Genomic DNA, 20,738 nt, shown 5'->3' with positions numbered 1-20,738 from the left:
TTAGAAAAGATTAGAAAAGTGTTAATAGCCTGGCTAATAGTGTAAGGTTATAATTGTCTTCTATAGAGCTGTAGGCCTATTACAAATTCTCAGTTCCAAAGTTGTTTCCATTGCTGGTTTAGATCTCAGGTTCTATCAAGTGTAGTCTTAGAAAAATTTCTTCCTTTTTTTGTCTTTCAACTCTGATAGTGATTGTTCAGATGGGAAAACTGGGGATAAATGGACAGAACACTGGATCAGCCTCTATTACTGTACACAATGGTACTACTCTAGAGGGAAACTGAGAATCTCCCTATGGAGTAAAATGTAGTTTCTACTCTTTTCCTTAAAGTATGAAAGACTAATAGCAGTGACCTGTTGGGGAAAAATTCTGTTTAGGGACCTGAAATTCTGATGTTTGATTTGTTTTGCTTTGATGAGGCTATCCCTATTTAGAGACATCACAATCAAGTTATATTAATATGTAATTTAAGGGATTATATAGTGAGATCTTGCCCTTTGACTCCTTCCTTCCCCCTCTTTTCACCATGATGCTTTCAATTCTACCATTGATGAAGGCTTTAAGATAATCATCATCCTATGTTCCTTTTATAAAATACAATAATTTGGAAGGGAGGCTTGGTGAATGTAACCCTGGATCAAAAGTGAGATCAAGAAATCCTAGGTTTGAATCCTTGCTCAGATATTTAATAACAAAATCATATTTGTCAAGTCATTTAACCACTATGCCACTATGCCCCTATTTTCTCATATGTAAAATGGAGATGATTAAAATAGCATTTGCTTACACAGGGCTGCAGCCCTAGGATCAAATAAGATAATAATAATTATAATAATATATAAAAAAAGATTTTAATACATATATAATATATAAAACTTTGAAAACTTTTGAGTGCTATGTGTTGACTTATTATTATTGTCATCTTTCAAAAAAAATGAACACATTTTAGCCAAAATACATAGATGGGAAATTTTCAGGTTGATATTCTAAAATGTCACTTAAGAACTCAGATAAGAATTAGTCTATAGACAAAGTTCTGAAGGCAAAAAAATGAGCCTCACCAGGCACTCTTCCATGTGGTTCTGATCTGGAGAACAGACATCTACTCTTAAGGTCTTCTGATGGAGAGAAGGATAGGAGATGGATACCCAGAACATTTCATTGAACACAAGATTGTCAGAAGCTTCCAGGGGCCTCGTCCGGAATAAGCAAGGTGTGCTTTCAGAGCAAGGGAGGATGGCAACACGGACATTCCTAAAGGAAAGTAAAGGCTTGAGTTGACTCTCACAAAGAATTTTACTAAACAGTTACTGCCACTGTACTATTAGTTTTACTTTGTTATAAGAAAACTTGCAAGAGTGAGAGTTATTTATAGATATTTGTAATGTGAAAACAAAATACATCAATAAAATAATAAAACGTGCAAAAGAGGAGTATAAACTAATTAACAAGCACAGAAAGGAGAAGGAAAAAGATATGACTCCTTACTCTATTTCTGTATCAGTAAAGAACAGCTAGATAGCAGAATGGATATACAGTGCTTGGCAGGGAGATAGAAGAGACATCTTCCTGAGTTCAAATCTGCGCTCAGACATGTAATAGCTATGTGACCCTGGATAAGTCACTTAACATAACTTGTTTCAATTTCCTCCTTTGTAAAATGAGCTGGAGAAGGAAATGGCAAACTAGTATTTTTGCCAAGAAAATTCCAAATGGGGTCATAAAGAATTGAACATAACTGAACAATAATAACAACTGAAAAGGTTACATAAAGTCTCGTGGAAATCCCCTCATCAGATTCAAAGGACATAATTGTCTGTTTCTTAGTGATACTTAAAAATATTCTGTTTCATAGGAAATAGTCCTTCACCTGGAAGTTGGTCATCTACCTGAGAGCCAATGTGACTTCATAAAGGTCCAAAAAATGGCTGATAAAATGTTGGCTGCCTGAACACTTGAGGAGAAATGCCAAGAACAGAACAGAGGTCTGTACTCAATATTTATTGACCAGACCAAGGCCTTTGATGTGGTCAATCATGAAGACTTATAGAAAACCATGTCAAAATTTGGTTGACTGGAGTTCATCTGCATTATACATCAATTTTACAACAACAACATGCTAATATAATGGATGATGCTCTTGCACTGTCCCAGTCACCAATGGAGTGAAAAAGGCTATGAATTTCCATGCTTTTTAGCATGTTTTTAGTCATGTTGTTAAATGCTTTCAACATAGATGAACATGGCATCAAGGTCAGTTGCCATATTGACACTATATTCTTCAACTTGAAAAGGCTGCATACCGGGCAAGCAAAAATGGAGGGAGTATTGGTGCATGACTTTTTGTTTGGATATGATTGTGCACTCAATGCGACCTCTAAAGCCGAAATGCAACAAAGTATGGATCAATAGTCTGCTGCCTGTGCTAATTTTGGCTTAACACCACTAAACACAGGTGTTCCATCAACCAGCACCATACCATCTACATGTGGAATCATCAATTACAGCAAATGAAAAAGTTCTGAATTCTGTGGATAAGTTCACTTTCTGAACAGTATACTTTCTGAGGATGTATACATCGTTGATGAGGTTGACATGGACATTGTAGAGCTAGCTTGGTGTTTGGAAGGCTCTAAAGAAAAGTGTGAAAGAAGAGGTATTAAAACTAAATGCTAAACTGAGAGTCTACAGAGTTGTTGTGCTGATCTCAATGATGTATGCTTGTGAAACCTAGACAGTATACTAGCACCAAGTCCTTCCATTTTAATTGTCTTAGGAAGATTGACTTGGCAGGATAAGATATCAGACACAGGTTCTTTTTCGAACTAAACTGCTAAGCATTCCAATTCTACTGCAGAGAGTACAACTCCATCAGGATGGCCATTGTTCAAATGCCAAATGTACACTTGTCAGAAAAATGATTTTATGGAGAACTCACACAGGGCAAGTACTCCCAAGATGATCAGAAAATGTGATACTAGGATACCCTCAAGGTGTCTCTTAAGAACTGTGGAATCAATTACATGATATAGGAGATACTGGCATAGGACTGCCTAGCATGGTATACCCTCATCATAGAAACTAAATGAAGTGGCTCAAAAGAAACTTGAGATGTATTAATTTAGAGAATCCACCCCAAATGTTCAGATGGATTACTTGTGCCAGCCTGGGATAGAACACTGCAAACTTGTATTGATCTGAGAACTACAGTCAGCTACACTGTAACTTGATTGCAACATAGTAATGTCATTTTGGTCTTCAAGAATGAAGGACATTAACCAACCACAGAAAGTAGGGAGGAAAAATTATGAATATGCCGGTCTACAAAGAAAAAGCAGAGTGAGTTCTTGGCAAAGCCCCTGTAGGCTTGGAAACAATCTTCCAAAAAGGAAGGTGGTAAAAAGGTTAGGAGGCTAAACACATGTTTCTATGCATGGTAGTCTTCCCAAAAGGCTGCTTGCTACATGGTTTCGAGAAGAGAAGTGGAAGGATAAATGAATATTAAGGAATTCCTTCCTACAGAAAGACCTGGGACTCCAGGACATGTACTATAAGGAGATAGTAACTTGGAGTCTAGGTCTTCAGAGAGATTGATTCAATGGATCTTGTTCCTTAGGGGCTTCTCATGCTATGCAGAAGATGAAATAGGCCAAGGTAACTCTGTCCTGTTTTTCAAAGAAAGTTTATTATACAAAAAAAAATTGAACTTACACAAAAAATAAAGTAAGGGTGATTATTGAAAGAATTTTCAGCCTATAGCTAAAAGAAATATATAGCCACCTTTTCTCCTTTTCTTTTGCTTGTCCTTATTCCAACTGTGCCTTTTGAAATTATTCCATTTACCAAGATTTACTATATTTTAAAATGATTAAATATTAAAATACATGTGCATTTTTTCCAGGATCATATTGTCAAGCAAAGCAAAGTCAGACCTTTCTGCAAATGTACATTTAATATTATTAAGGAGTTAGAATCAAATGGCAATCCTGAATCACAGGAATGTGCAGTGCCATAAATATGTAAGAAGTGCTTATGACACAAATGGAGCCTTTGACATGATGAAAATGTGTATTTGGGAACCAAGCATTTCAATACTGGTGGAGGATGACACTTGGGCCCCTCAGCTTACATACTTACACCTTCTGGTCTTGTTGCAACAACAGAGCAGCAAAGTTACTCAGCTGGATGATTAATATCGCAAATTGCTTATTCTTCTCATCATACCTGAAATGAAATGGAAAACATGTAGCACCTGTTATTAACAAAATGTTTCTTTAATAGTAAGAAGATGCAGCCGCTTATGGCTTAAGAACTAATTTTGGAGAATTTTCATTGCACTTACATTTTGCTGTTTTGTTAGATTATCAGAAAGCAACAGACTTGGACCACATTATCTTAGCTCCCTGCAGACATGCCTTTGCTGAGCTAAGATTTATGTTATGCTTTCAGTTTTTATAGAGGGATTGATATATCCTTCTGTAAGAAATGTCTCTTTGAAGAATGTTTCTGAATCTTTTTTGCCAAACCTGTAGCTGAAGACATTTTCCATTATGGTACTCAAAGTCCATTATGTGACCCCAATCAATGAATCCATTCAATCTAGTGTAGTAGAAGGAGCAATAGTTTGGGAATCAGAAAAAATCAGTTCTCCTTCTGGCACTGCAACTGACTTGCTCTGAAAATGTCATTTAAACTCTGAGACTTTGTGTTTCACTAAAGGGTTAGAGTCCAAAGTGGGGGTCAGAAAGAAGAATCTTGCTCAAAGGTACTTTTCATGTCTTCTAAAGTTCTATGATTCTAAGATTCTGTGACTTCAAGGGAAGAAGTTTTTTCCTCTTCTCTCCCCAGAAGAATTGGTTCGCTTCTTCTTAAATCAAATAATATAATGAAATGTTTTCTTTTTTGCTTTAGCTTCCAGAAAACTCAGAGTTTAAACTTAAGTTGTAGTAGTTCTTATTTCATTTACCACAAGTTGTTTTTGGAGGCAAGTACAATGTATGTAGGTGTGCACATTTACATGTATTTATATAAAACTCCTACTGAAGGGGCGACTGAGTTGGGTCTACCTACTCTTCTCTACCACGGGAATCCTCAAAAGAAGTGAGACTAGTCTGAGAGCTCCCTCTACTGACAAGATTCCATCTGCAGCAACAGATTAGTGGATAAGCTCCATCCTTGAACCATAGGTGTGTTCCCAGGTGCTCATTACAGACCAATTTTAATAAAGTTGAGGAGGTGTGCAAGTTGAAGGATAAGGTCTAAGACTTCAGAAAGCATGCTCAAGGAGTTATTTGCATGTGTTTAGAAGTAGCTTTGAACAAGGTAATTCTGCAAAGTTGAGATTAAGCACCTTTGAACCAGAAGAGGCTTAAGTTCAGGGAGGTAAGAGCATCCTGGAGTCAACTATCAAGAAAAGTTCTACAAGAATACAGTTATCAAAAGAATTACTACTGTGATAGGTAAGGGACCAGGCTAGGAGGAAAGCTTCAAAGATATGAGGACATATTAGATTTTTACTTGTGTTATAAAAAGGGAACACAAAGGAAAAAACAGTCTTGGGAGTTTGAGGACTGGGTTGTAGGTTTGGTGATGGCATTTACTTTCTATGCAACCCTGGCAAATCACCCAGTCTGTGTGTCTACTTCTTTTTCTGTCAAAAGGAGATAACCATACCTGTCCTACCTCCCTCCTAAAGTGGTTCTAAGAATTCTATGAAACAAATGTGAAAAGTACAAATGTAAGGTGTAGAGAGTATGAACAATTAATAGATATCTCAAAACTGGACTTCCCTATTCCTCTGCCCTTTTTCCCAGTCCTTACTTCAGAGCAATCTGAATTCTGGCAGCTCCTATGGCCTCCAACTCATCACTGTCAAACACAGTAGCTTCTGAAGTGCCCAATCTGAAAGGCAACAAAAAAGAGAAAAAAATCAGGATTTATACAGCCCCCAACAGGAAATATAAGGCTAGTTGTGTGCATTTTTAAGTGAAATAGTGATGGGGAATAACTGAAAAATATTTATGGTATTTGAATATAATAGAATATTATGGTACAGTAAGAAATGATGAATGAGGAAAGCACTGCATAAACTGATATAGAGTGATAAAAGTAGAAATAGAGCATTTTGCATAATGACCAAAACCAACAAAGGTCTGAGAGAATAGGGAATAAAACACAACACCCTGGCTCTTTAGAGAGGTGGGAGCATACATACTAAAGTGGAATATTGACCTCATTGTCAGACCTGCTTACAATATTGATGTTCTTTGCTTTAACAAAAGGTACTGTCTTTGTTACTAGGGAGGGCGATTCTAGAAGCGGCTATGATATAACAATAAAAGCATCAATAAGATGTATGCAAAATCAAATGTAATTAGTAAAAGAAAAAAAAAATAACAAGCCAGTATTAATTATAACATTTAATTATAGTGACCAAGCTTGGTCCTGAAGAAGGGTTCCTGAAGAAGGGAAAAAAAATAATCTTCCTTCTTTTTTTGTAGAGGTGGAAGTACTGCACATGCTGTCAGTTTGTCAGTTACATTTGAAGGGTTGATTTGTTTTGCTGAATTACTTTGCCTTCCCCCTACCCACAACCCTCTCTTTTATTATTTGTTGCAGGTATATCTTTCTAGATAGGGAAGTATATATATATGGAAATAAAGATTATGTAAAATCAAAAGATCTCAAGTAAGATATAAATAAACTAATATAACAATGAAATTTTGTATTCACCTCCCATAATACCATCTGGAGCCCCACTTCCTAGGGAAGCCAAGCATTAGGTTTTAATGAATGGTCCCAGTGCTCATCCGTGAATTCAGGGAATAAGGGTTTACTGCCTCAATTTTTTTCTCTATAGCTCTGGGATTTTTAAAAAACCCATACCCAGATAAATGGGTGACCTCATAAAGCTGATATTTCTCCTCATTTTCAAAGTCAGTGACCCATTTTTTTCCTACAACAAATACATAGCTCTTGAACTTGGACCTTCTGAGGTTAGAGGTCCAAGACCAGGATTAGGACTGCATCTTTTGTCAAATCACCATGGTTAAAAACCCTAACCATTAATGCATAGCACTATCATATCCAGATGATTGCAAGGTTTTGGCCCCTACCCTCCTTGTGCTTAATGACCCAAGGCAGAGAGACAGCAAGGATACAAATTGTTACCTCTGCCCAGAAGCCTCGTACACACCGCTATCTCCTGCTACTGACTCGTCTGATACTGCTGCTGATACACAGGCTACTTTTAGGACTGGTCCTCTGGCCACATTAGAACCTGATTTAGGAGGAAGAGAAAAGGAATCAATCAATAAGTAGTCATCATATGTCTAATGTGTGACAGGCACTGTGCTGGGCACACAAGACAAAAACATTATAGTCCCTCCCCTCAAGGAATTTAAGGTTGAGGAAATATCATATTTAGGCAACATGCATCCCTAAGAGACTTGTCCTCTCACTGATCCCCAAGAAAGTCAAATAAAATAAGAAATAATTCCGAAGTAGTCTCTGAGATGCAGTTTAATATAAATGGAAAGATATTTGGTTTTAATGTCAAGAGAAACCTGTATTTGAATCCCAGTTCTGACCCAGATGATTTTCATGATCCTACACAGGGCTGAGCTGACATTTCCTTATCTGTAGGGTTAGGGACTGGTCCTGGTATTTCATTGATATCAGGTATTCCCGGAAGAGGAAGTACCCTCTATCAAAGTAGGTCAAGATCTTTTAGGCAATTTAAGGGTCAGAGAAAGCTGCCTAGAGCATTGAAAGACTATCTGATTTGCCCAAGGATACATATTTATTATATGACTAAATATTTGAACCTAGTCTTCAACATTTTGAGGGAAACTCTATCCATCATTCCATTTTTTCTTAAGCTTTTCTAGAAATAATATTTTTACTGTCTCCCTCACACAGTTTTTTAAGTGCCTTTATATATTTTAAAGCACTAAATAAACATGAAATGTTGAGGCAAAAACCTTGATATAATCTTGAGGCAAAGGTGGTATGGAAGGAGATTCTTGTTTTCTCTTTCCCATTTCCCTTTCTCCTTTAAAAAAAAGGCAGGATCTATTTTTCCTTTTTTGTCTTTGTATGCTGGTATCTAGAATAATGCTTTGCACAAAGTAGGCCCTTAACTGAATTTCCCTAGATCACTTATTCTAAAGATATTACTGGTTAATATAAAGAGTTAATCTTAAAGAATTACTTCTTCAAACTTCTTAACACCTTGCAGTAGAACAGCAACAATCAAATTCCTGGGGCACAGCAAAATGTGGAAAGGCACAGGTTTAAACTTACTCTGTTGTTTGGGCCTGTTCAATCCACTGATTTAACCCCCTTTTCCCCCCTGATTCTTTGAAGTTGTCACCCACCAGGTCACTTGGGAAAAGGTCTCCAAGTATCTTAAACTTGGCCTAGTAATTAGAATAAATGCTGAATACCAACTGTGTCTATCTTAACAGTCTTAACACTGAATCAAGAAGACAGTGTGGGTCTGGCAGTCAATTATGGTGTCTACTGTGAAGGCAGTTGGGGAAGAAAAGGGGAAGGTCTGTTGGATGATACTGAGACATCCTTCCAAAGTTGTTGTCCATTAAAACAATGTATTTTTGTTGTACAGTTATTTCAGTAGCGTCCAACTCTTTATGACTCCACAAAAATACTGGAAAAGATAACTGCAGTACTTTGCCATTTCCTCCTCTAGCTCATTTTAAGGATGAGGCAAACAGTTAAGTGACCAGCTCAGAGTCACACAGCTAGTAAGTATCTGAGGCCAGATTTGAACTCAAGAAGAAGAGTCTTCTTGGATCCAGGCTTGGCATTCTATTCACTGTACCACCTGCCCTGAAGACAGTGTATAGGTTTCCTTTATTTTTATTATGTAATGGGTAAAATGTATTACTTATAAATATATATAAATATTAAACATATAACATATTTGTCTTATATAAATATATACTTATATTTACATAGTATATATCACAGCATATGATATATAATACAATTATATTGTTATTATTATTACTATTTATTTTACTATTTTCCCACCCCATCGTAAATATAGTTATGAAGTCTAATTCTTCCACAATCAGTCATACAGGAGGGATCAAGAGCAGGCATCATAAAGCTAGTCAGGTCTTCCCCTTCTCCTCTAAACCACTTAGAGAGATTATTCTGTCTGCTGACTTAACAGCGGTACTAATCACTTAACCTGCTTAGCAGCTGAGTGCCTAGCTCCTGCCACCAGCCCCAATGCCACTAACAGGGGACCTCCCCATAAGAACATTCACACGCACACAAGGAAAACTGCTCTCAGACCAATGGTTCATTAAGCCTCACATTCTGACTGACAGTGACTCCAAGGAAGTTTGTGGATCAACATCAGAGCTGCCTTTTGTGATGCTGACTTCCTTAATGTGTCCTGGACATTTCTAGCTTAACTGAATAATTCTTATCATAGTGGGGGTCCCTTTCACAGACCCTTTGAGTAGTCTGGGGAAATCCATGTACTCTTTCTCAGAATAATGCTCTTAAATGAATAAAATAAAATGTACATGATTACAAAGTAATTCTATTGGAACCGCTTTCAAAATATGCATTAAAAAAATCCCTGCAACAAATAAATTCACAAACCTGAGGTTAAGAATCTTTGCATTATAAAATTTATATCCACAGATTTGTCTAGATCCTTCTTTAACCTCTTTATATCTGCAGTCGGACTCGGACTACCTCAGAGTAAAAGATTTCTTTCAGCTTACCACTGCTGCATTAAAGAAGTATTTGCTTTTTATTTATCTAAAAGATTCTCTTCTTTAAGCAGAAAGGGGTATACTCTGCTCATATCTATCTAGCTACTTCAGGCACAGGGCTGATGGGCAGCAATGATATTCTTACCTATTGCTTTGATTGAATGCCAGGAACTGATCCACCAGGGCTCCCTATTACTGGTGTATCCTTTCCTTATTCTTTACCCTTTTTCCTTATACTGTATAAGGTAGTCATCTGAAATAGATTCATTTAGGCCCAGTATTAATTGAATTTACATTTGTTCCTGCGGTTGTATTTGCCTGAAGGATAAAATAAGTTCTGATTGCTTCTGACCCTATCCTATAAGCAGGCCATTCCTTCAGTAGGTAGAGAATTTCTGGAGAGTTAAGTGCCTTGAAGAACAGAAACCAGTCTATTCTTTACCTATCATCTTAAATGCCTGGTAGAGGACTACAGACAGCCTCACATTCTGACTGACAGTGACTCCAAGGAAGTTTGTGGATCAACATCAGAGAATCTAGGAGCTTAAGTTTTTGAGGGCTGACTAATATCCTCTCTTTGTTTCTGATATCCAAGCACTGTGCTGGGGCTAGCTGGCCTAGCACCAAACAAAAGTCTGAGAAACAAATTACTTGAGAACATGTAGTTTGGGCATTTTTAACCTTCAAAGGGTCTTTGGATAGATTTCAGTGTGCAGGAATTTAGATAGAAAAAAAAAAAAATCACACCTTTATTTTTATATAATTTGTTTCTTTTGCAAGCCCATTCATTTTATGCATTTTAAAAAGTATTCTGGGGCAGCTAGATGGTATAGTAGGTAGAGTGCCAGCCCTGAAGTCAGGATGACCTGAGTTCAAATCTGACCTCAGACATTTAACACTTCCTAGCTGTGTGACCCTGGGCAAGTCACTTAACTCCAATTACCTCAGAAAAACAAAAAACAAAGCAAAAAAATAGTATTCTGAAAAGGGGACCATAATTTCATCAGACTGCCAAAAGCGACTCACGACACAAAAAAGGTTAAGAACCTCTATCCCACTTATTTCAGTGCTTATGCAGTGACTAAGAACTGCTATGCTCAGTCAAGGTAGGTTTGGGGCAGCTAGACTCTCGCCTCTTTTGTCAGGGTTTTGGAGTCATGAATATGGGCAGTAAATGTGGGCAGCTAATAGATGCCACAGGTTTCTGAGTAACTAGGAACAAGGGGGTATAAAAGCCTTATATCTATAGATATATATCATCTATATCACTGGCTCCCTATAGCCCAGTTATGATGGCATGGTTGGATGCAACTCTCCTTTGCACAGAGTGTTTATAACAGAAGGGAAGGAGGAAAAAATTTATTCTATTTTTGTGGACAGGATCTGGCTTCAGTTTTCTAAGTGACTAGCTGAAATTGCAGAACAGATAGTAAAGAGGTCTGAGAAGACATTTTTTGGATCAAGGCATTTTTTGGAAACTAAATATTTCCGTTAAGTCCTGGGGCAATGCCTTTCAGAATTAGCAAGGTCTCTGTGGGGAAGCCTATAGGGGAGGCTCTACCTTGACAAAGCTGCTTGTCTTCCCCTCCGGGTTCCTCTAGCCGGTAACCATTTCCACTGCCGCTACCAAGGTTGAGCTCAGAAAAGTTTACATTTAACTCTGGATCTTCAAAGTCCAAGGAGCTCAGGAAAGCATCTCCTGCTAAGAGGGGATCGATGACCAGAGGGGAGCAGGGTGGGGATGGGGAAGAAAGGGAGGATCGAGGGGAGAGTGAAGTCATGGACTTGGGAGTGCCAGACAGAGACCGGAGGGCCTGAAGGCGGCTGGCTGCCTCAGCTTTCTGAGTCTTTACCACCTCATTCTCATGGATAGTGGTGATGTAGCCGGAGGGCCGGAAGCCAGTAGCCCCCTCCATAAGCAGGAATTCCACTTTGCTCTGGAGCTCAGAGTCCAGCTGGTCCAATGGATCATAGTAGAGGTCTGTCAAGCTGGCTGAAGTGGAAGAATCCAAGCTGGATGCTGCCAGGGAACCCCGGCTGGATGTGAGCGAGCCAGGGCTGCTGCCAGAGGACAGGGACTGCATGCTGCTGGAGAGGCTGCAAGGAGACCACGGAAATCATGAGAGACTCTGCAGCTCTGGACCCTCCCTCCAAAGCTACAGGCAGTGGGGCAGACCTAACTGTTTCCTGAAGCCCGCCTTTAAACCCTAGGAGGTCAATCAGACCACTACCAAACACTTACCTTTTCAGCTGGACATAGAGACTTGCAACCAGCCTCGTATTCTCTTCTAGTTCTCGCACCAATTGATTTCTCTTACTGTTTAACTTCAGCCTGTTGGAAGGCACAATTCAGAAGGCAGTAAATTTCACTCCCCTCACAAAATAACCCAGAAAGCTTTCTCAACAATAACACTGAGGTGGTGCAGTGGGTGGAGCGCCGGGCCTGGCATCAGAAAAACCTGAGTAACATGCTCAGACACTTACTAGCGATGTGATCCTGGTCAAGTCTCTTAACTCTGTTTGCCTCACTTTCCTTAGCTGTAGAATGATCTGAAAAAAGGAAATGGCAAACCACTCCCAGAATCTTCCCCATGAAAACCCCAAATGGAGTCACAAAGAGTTGGACATGATTGAAATGACTGAACTACAACAAAAACCCAGACCTATATTCCACTGATAAGGGGAATTCCCAGGGTTGCAATTGTATCTGCTCACACCAACAATAATTGGTCTGCCACAAATGTAGTCATAGTGTCCTGATGCCACCAAGAAATTCAGAGAATTCACTGGGTTCATAGGACACATAAGGGGTAAGATAAACTTTCTCACTCTGAGGCCAGTCCTTTATCTACCATATTGCATCTCAACAGTTATCTCACTGTCTCAGAAAAGGGAGAAAAAAAGAAACATCTCCCACTTCTGACTAACCCCTCTCACTTCCATCTCTGTTTCTGTCTGTCTGTCTGTCTGTCTCTCTCTCTCTCTCACACACACACACACACACCTTTTAGTGTATAAGTATTTGTGAGATTCCGAATCCAAAGAATAGCAAGTAAACAAGGAGGCTCAATCTCTCTCTATTCCTGAAGGATCATTTAAAAAATAGAAGTATTTTCCAGCTCTCTGTCTAAATTCCAATGAAGACTGGGGTACTCTCCAACTCTTTGGAAACCCCACCCAATTTCCATCTGTTCCTCCAGTTTACAGATGGGCTCTCCAGAATCACCCAGAGTTTGGAGTTTTTCAACCCTTTTGCAATTATGCCAACGACTAGTTTCTGGCGGTCCGATTAGGAAGGGCCACTCAAAAATCAAGTAAAAACAGTCTCATTGTCACAAATGAAAGTGGGACTCTCCTGGGTCGCCGACAGTCTATTATTCTCCAGTGCATGCAAAGCTGCATCTGCTCTGAGGAAAACCCTGGTAATTAAAAAATACTGAGGGAACGTGTTGCACTGCTTCTTGTCAAGAGCACAGCCTGCTACCGGCTCTGGAAGCACTGCTGTCATCTGCTGCCATCTGTGCCAGTGAGGGCTTCCCTCCACTTGCTGCCCCTTGTGGCCTGATCACCAGGCCCCTGTCAGGGATCAAGAGATAAGCTGGGGAGCCCAGGCTGCAGCTCAGCCTCCGAAAGAGACACATTAATGAACCCGTTCAGCTTCTCAGTGTCGGGGAAAACCAACAAATCCCAGCAAAACCAAGCCTCAAAGAACAAGCCCACAAAACAAAAAAGAACAAAGCTTGCTATATAGAAAACCCCATAGAGAGGTGGAGGTGGCTGGAGAAACAATACAGTGCAACATTCTAATGGAGGGCAATTAAGAGAAGGGACAACCAGAGCCGGTGTGCAGGGCCGGCGGCAGGCCTCCTCTTAGCAAATGAGGACCTCCAAGGACCGCTCTACTCAGTGACCTCTCTGACCATTTTCTGCTAAAGGAGGCCGACTGGAGCTCAGTGAAAATGCATGCCTGGGGCTTTAGTGAATTGGCAGCATTTGAGGCAGATGAAAACCTTTATGAATGAAATTCTTTAATATCAGCAGAACAGAAGACATTGAGAGATCCCTTAACGAACAACAAGTGAGATGTTTTAGAAAGGGGATGATTGCTGAGGTCAACAAGGAGCTGTGTTCTCAATGTCTACTCTCTGAGACACTCCTCTCATCCACGAGAGAAAAGCCAGAGTTAATTGCATCAGATTCCAAATGAGAAACATAGGCCAAATTAGAGGCCTCAGTGGGCTGCTTACAGAATTAGAACTCTCTAGTCACTGAAGCTTTTAGAGAACCCCTAGAATTTATGTTCACAGGAATGCCCTTTTGTGGACGTGACTCTCCTTCCCTCAGAGGCTCTTATTTAAGCCACATGGTTTTTCTCCACAATGCTTCATGCACAACAGGTGGCCAGAAACACACAAAATCCCCAAATATCAATCACTGAAAGCAAGGTAAGAATCAAGGTCAGAGTGTGAGAACCTAAGTCAGAACTAGTTTATTGCTATTCTGCAATTTAGCACTTCTTATGGGACTTTCAGCAATGAAGATGGAGCCATTCTCTTTCGTTATTCTGGCTAGAGAGTCATGACTTATTAAGTGAAGTAAGTGTACTGGTGTCTGGATGAGATCTACCAATCTGGCAGGCATATAGGCTTGGGATCTTGCCCTACCAGCCTATCCTTATGTCTTTGTCTATCTCTCTTTCTGACTTTTGCTTAACCTCTGACTCAGTTTCCTCATCTGTAAAATGAGCATAATGATAGCACCTACCTCCCAGAGTTGCTATGAGTATACAATGAGATAAAATTTGTAAAGCATTTTGCAAACCTTAAAGTGCTATGTATTAGGATCCTTAGGGTTTATTTAGTTCATATCTTCCCTTGAGTGGGAAGAAAATGATTAGATGAAGGAGAAAAGGAAGGGGGAGAGAGAGAAAGAAAAGAAGAGAAAGAAGGATAAGAATAAGGGGAAGAACAGGATGAGGAGGAAGAGAAAGAAAAAAAGAAGAGGAAGAAGAAAGAGTAGAGAAAGAAATAGAGTAAGGAAGAACAGAAAGAGAAAAGAAAAAAAAGGGGGGGAAAAAGAAATGGAGGAAGGGAAGAAAGAGAGGGAAAGAAGAATATGGGGAAACAAGGAAAGGAAAGAGAAAATGATGGAGGCAGGGGAGGGTTATTATAGTAATTGTTGCATCCAGGAGGATGCTTGCTTCTGTTAGCAAATATGCTGTCCAGAGAGCACCCACCTCCAGGGAACTGTCTTGAGGTTTCTCACAACAGCATCCAGCTCCCTGCCATAAGCTGTCTGGCTTCTCTGTTGTTAATTCCCTCCTAAGGATTCTAGCTTCCCAAAGCACTAAATTGCATTCTCCGCAGCTGCTTCAGAAAGGCAACTCTTACTTCTCTTGCCCAGGGCACACTGCACCAGATGGGATGGGGAAATAGAGTGGAGAGGTCAGCAAGAGACTCTGAGACCAGGACTTCTACACCCTAGACTGTAGAGCATAAAGGAATCAAAAAAACTTCCCAAATACATATTGCTGAGAAGCATAGTCCTTACAACTAGAGATCTCCTATTATTGTTTTGAAATAGTAAATATGACTTCACAGATTTGATAATTATCCATCTAGTTCAGCTCTTCCATGAAAATAATTCCCTCAATAACATACCTGACAAATGGTCTTTGAGCCTCTGCTTGAAAACCTCAGGCGGGAGAACTCACTATCTTTTGAAGTAGGTCTTTTGGACATTTCTAATTGTTAAGAAAATGTTCCTGGCATTAAACCTAAATTTGCCTTTTTGCTTCTGGTTCTGTCCTGTGGACCAAGCAAAACAGTGACAGTCCACATGACAGTCCTGATACCTGAACTTATGTATCATGTTTCTCTCTGAATTTTCCCTTCTCCAGGCTAAACATGTCCAGTTCCCTTCAAACTGATAGATTCAAGGACCTTCACTTATTCTGATTATTCCCTCTGGACACTTTCTTTCTGGATAATGCTTTTCTTAATCATTGGTACCCAGAATTCAACCCAATATTCCAGATAAGGTCTGATAAGGGCCCTGAAGGTAGGACTGTCAAGCTACCTCTTCCTGGAAGTCATGTCTCCCTTAATGTAGAGATCTCATTAGTGGTTTTTTGCTACCAGGTCACACTGCTGACTAAGATAGAGCTTATAGTCCAGTAAAATTCAAACTCTTTTTTTCAGAACAATTACTTTCTAATTATACCTACTCTAGCTTATACTTGTGAAGTTCATTTGGTTATCACTGCCTTCATTTTATAGTAAAGACAACTGAAGCCTAGAGAAGTTAAATTAAATTATTAAACAAATGTCCAAAATAATAAGACCAAAGGCAGGGAATGTGCTGATAAATGCTTAATCAGCTCTCTAAAAGGAAATAAATATACTTGAAACATACTTTGTTTCATTTACATTATCAGTATCTTCTCTATCACTTTCTTAAGTCTAGACAGTCAGCAAAACAATAAATCAAGCCCTGGTTTGTAGTGCTTTAGAGGTGTAAATACTCACACTGAAGATTTAACAATGGGTCATGAGCTGGTTCTTACACAGCCTTAACCATAGTCCTGGATTTGAAAGGAACATCAGAGGTCATCTAGTCCAGTTTTCTCATTTTAGAAATGAGCAAACCAAAGTCCAGAGGAATTAAATGATTTCTTCAAAATCACATAGCTACTACAAGGTAGGAGGATGAAAACCTTAGTCTCCTGCTTCCTACTCTGGTAATCCTTCCACTACATCACCTTGTCTCAAAGTTGCCTGCAAAATGACCAGGGCACATTTCAGTAGAGTATGGTTTTATGACCTTACTAGGTAGTGCAGGCCAGGGATGGCGATAAGCTCCCTTCCCCATGAAGTTGCTTGGCTTTCTCCCAAAAGTAGTTTCAGGGTTTTGTTGCAAGGGTGCAACTGAGGACCCTGGGAAGGGGTCAGTGGGAAACAAGGGTTTTCCTAAGTCCAAGACAAAGAGCTCAAAATGGCTGAAATAAGTGGTTCACACAGGAATTTGGGACTCATAGAATGTGAACTCTTAGCACTCAAGATCTATGAAAGGTTTCACAATATATTTTCAAGGACCTCTGGATTTGGTTAGATGGTCCGAATTTGAGATCATATATGACCCTGGAAAAGTTACTTAACCTCTAGTTGTTGCATATATAAAACATTCTGATACCTAGTTTGTAGAGCTTTTTGATGACAATAGAAAACACAAATGGGAGAATGGGAAAATGACTATAAAGTGCTATATATCTAACTCACAGACTGTTTGTGAGAATAGCAGCATGTACATTTTAAAATACTATGTAAATATACCTATCTCTTTCTCCATTTAGTTAGGCAATATGTTTATCCATGTCTATATTGTTCCTTATATTAGTATTTACCATTGTACCAAGCAAGATACATCATCTGCTGTTGTCAAGTTGTATATTATATTCATCCATCCATTCAAAGAAGTACTGAGAGTCTACAATGTACCCACTGCTATATTTAAGTGCTACAGAGAATATAGCAAATATAAGAAGATAATCTCAATTCTCAAGGAATTTATAGAGAGATTCCATTTTATGACTCAATTATGGACTAAATAGTTTCTATTCAATTATGAGTCTAGTCTAGTATGTAAACAAAGGCCAAAGTAAATACATAATAATGAAGTTCATACCAAATATAACAGGATTTCCCACTTTACAATAAAGAGGCAGTATTGAAACATCTTGCAGAGAGTCAGATTTTGTAAAATGAATCCTATGTTGAATGCACTGGAAATGCAGGCTAATGTAAATTATTTGAAAGTAAAGAATTGGCCCATAAATTCAGATTTTATCCTAATGGGTTTTCTTAAGATCAGGGGGCTCCCACTGGCAAAAGGAACTGAAGGCTAGAACACAGAACATGGAAAAAGGACTTGAGCTTTTTCCTTGTCCATACTTTCTGGCCCTAGCTTTAAGATTACCTCTCAGTTAGAGCTTTGCTCTGAGTATCTCTGGCTGCTTGAAGGTCTTCCTCCAGCCGCTTTTTTGCCATCTCCAGCTGTTCCACCTCACTCTGGGTCCACTTCCGGGGGCTGATGAACCGCATCTCCTTCAGCAGCTCCTCCTTTTCATTGATGAGAATCAATCGATCCCTCTCAGAGTCTAGTACTCCAGGCCAGGCCTCACTGTCCAGTTTTGCCAGCTGGATTTTCAGGTTAGCAATCCTAAAAAGAATCACAGAATATTAGAGCTACAGGGAGCTCTAGTCCAATGGTTCTCATTTAATGATTCCTGAAAAAATTCTTTAATGTTACCGTAAACAGTAAATATAAAGAATATCAAGAGATATATGTTATATTATCTTGGAGGTTCATAACATTTTGTTGTTGTTGAAAGAGCTCATGGAACAAAAAACATTTGGGGACACTAATCTAATCCAACTCTTTCATTATACATGTTGGGAAACTAAGGCACACAGAGAGGAACAGAATTGCCTAAGGCTAAAGAAGTAGTTAATCACAAGTCTAGGATTAGAATTCAAGTCTCCTGACTTTTATATCAATCTCTTTCCCCTTTTATATAAACATATGACCTCTCTGGTAGAGAAGAAAAGAACATATTTCATATATAGTGAAGCTTTGGAATTATAGTCTGAATTTATTTTCCGTTTGAGGGTACATTGATGAAGGCATTGAGGGGGGCTGGGAAAACACTGTGGAAATTGTGTGAACCATGCTGGTTTCATTTTGTGACTCAATTATGGAACTAAATAGTTTCTGTTCAATTATGTGTCTAGTCCAAATTTTGTCAAGAGAAAAGTTCCTATTCAAGTATAGGAATCGAGAGAAAACCTTATTGTATAGTTTGAACTTAGCTCTACATAGCTAGGAAGATGTATCACTTCTATATGCTTTTTAGGCTCTAGGTCATGGTGACCAGAAACCTAATTAGACCCAAAGATTGATATAAGGAGAGTTTTCTCACAATTGTACATCTTAAGCAACCCATATATCTTACCTGAAAACTGACCCCATACTGATCAACTAGTTATTGTTCCCATGTTTTTTTGATTGTTTACAGATGCTTAGGGATAATGAGGATACCTCTTTTCCTGAATTCAGGAATTGCTCCTGTTCATCCTCTTCCCAACTTGGAAAATCCTTAATCTTTCATCTAATTAGAAATCAGATTACCTAAAGCTGCTTTATTTCCTTATTTGTTGAATTGTTTTTTTAATGAATGAAAGTCTGTCTCCCTCTGTATTTGGGGTCAAGTTCTGAACTAAGGAAGGGGCCTGGCAATTGGCATGCATTGATTTTTTTTTCCTGGGTAATTTAATCATTTTATTAATAAAGTCATCAGGTTGTTAATAAAAGGATTGTCATTTGGCTGCCCTCTTAAACCAAAGATCTCTAATGGCGGTGGGGTCATAGCTCATATGCCCTTTGAACAGGAAGTGTTCCTGAAAGGTGCCTATTCAACTCAGATTGGTTAAAACAGTGGGAAGTTGGCTATCTTGGGATACATGACTTGTTCACCCAAATCTTGATCAAAGGGATATCAATTTTCATATAACCTGTCTTGATAATAGGGAGAATCAACATTTTCCCAGGACCTGTCTGAACAAACACAATTAGCCCAAACTCAGTTTCTTTTACTGTTTGGTTAGATCTTGACCTAGATATCTTTTATATTATTTGTGTGTATATATATATATATATATATATATAATATAGGTTAAATATGTGCAATTCTAAATATATTTCCACATTTATCAGGCATGAATATATTCAGAAGATCAATATATATATATATATATATAAAATATATACATATATATGTATATACATAATAGCCTTTTATTTTTCAAAATACATGCAAAGATAGTTTTCAATATTCACCCTTGCAAAACCTTATGTTCCAAATTTTTCTCTTTCTCTCACCTCCCTTCTCCCCTACACAGCAAGTAATCCAATACAGATTAAATATGCAATTCTTCTAAATATATTTCCACATTTATCAGGCATCATAATGTTCAGAAGATGCATGTTTGTGTCCTCAATCATTTTATCTTTCACTCAACACACTGAACAGGAACCCATCATCTCTCCCCAGCAGGCATTCAGGCAAGTAGTCTGTAACTCCCTATTACACTCTGTTAGACTTACTTTTCACATGACATAAAGTTTGATGAAGCACAGTGTAAATCTTAAGATGTTATGTAAACAACAGTTATTACTATTATTATAAGAACTTCTAGGTTCACTGAGAATACATACCCACATTCCTATAGCAGTAACTACTGTAGCACAGGATACTATACTAGGTTCCACAGAGATCACAGAAAATATAAAACATAATCTGAGCCCCCAGGGAGCTTATTCTTTATTTGGAAAAACCCAGTATATAAACAAGGAAAAAAGCAAAGAATAAAGCAAATCCGTACTAAATACAACAAGATTATCTATTTTATACTAGAAAAGCATTCTTGAAACATCTTGCAGAAAGTGAATTTTTAGAAATATTTTCACACACTTATCTACTGTTAGCTGAAGAACTAAGAAATCTCCAAAAATGTGAGGATATGAGATAATTTTCCACTAAGTTGATTCACATGCAACTTTTCAGGCATTATTTTATGAAGTCCTTGATAGAGGCAAACCAAAAACTGTTCTTTCTCGACATGAAGCTTTTCTCAGTCCTCTCTTCCCCATGGGAATGACCTCAATGTATAACACCACATCACCAACAACAAAATCTATGATTCTTTCAGTTGTACCACCCTCTCTTCCAGTCCTCTATTCCCCTCTTCCCCTTTGCTACTGAAATACTGACATGGATCACAATCTTTCCATGTCTTAGCAGGTAGTTTCATGAATTGCTTTGATCAAAAGAATTCATTTCCTGATTGCTATTCTTCTGATGATGGATCTAGAGCTGAATTGCTCTAGTTTCTGAAGACTTGACTGTGGGGTATGGTTTTTACCTT

At 38.6% G+C, this 20,738-nt stretch overlaps 1 protein-coding gene across 1 annotated transcript in view; it reads right to left on the bottom strand.

The window, feature by feature from the left end:
* Positions 1–20,738, bottom strand: part of WWC1 (WW and C2 domain containing 1) — a 141,812-nt gene that overhangs the window by 22,379 nt on the left and 98,695 nt on the right. Inside the window, exons 9-15 of the mRNA XM_012552422.3 lie at positions 17,731–17,973; positions 11,999–12,088; positions 11,318–11,853; positions 7,172–7,280; positions 5,822–5,902; positions 4,139–4,225; positions 1,063–1,255 (exon numbers count right to left, since the gene is read on the bottom strand). Coding sequence (XP_012407876.1) covers positions 1,063–1,255; positions 4,139–4,225; positions 5,822–5,902; positions 7,172–7,280; positions 11,318–11,853; positions 11,999–12,088; positions 17,731–17,973 — 1,339 coding nt within the window. The remainder of the gene's footprint in view (positions 1–1,062; positions 1,256–4,138; positions 4,226–5,821; positions 5,903–7,171; positions 7,281–11,317; positions 11,854–11,998; positions 12,089–17,730; positions 17,974–20,738) is intronic.

This window comes from Sarcophilus harrisii, chromosome 2 (genome assembly GCF_902635505.1).
Source record: "Sarcophilus harrisii chromosome 2, mSarHar1.11, whole genome shotgun sequence".
Classification (NCBI taxonomy): Eukaryota; Metazoa; Chordata; class Mammalia; order Dasyuromorphia; family Dasyuridae; genus Sarcophilus; species Sarcophilus harrisii.
This window is presented reverse-complemented; position numbering and strand designations above follow the sequence as displayed.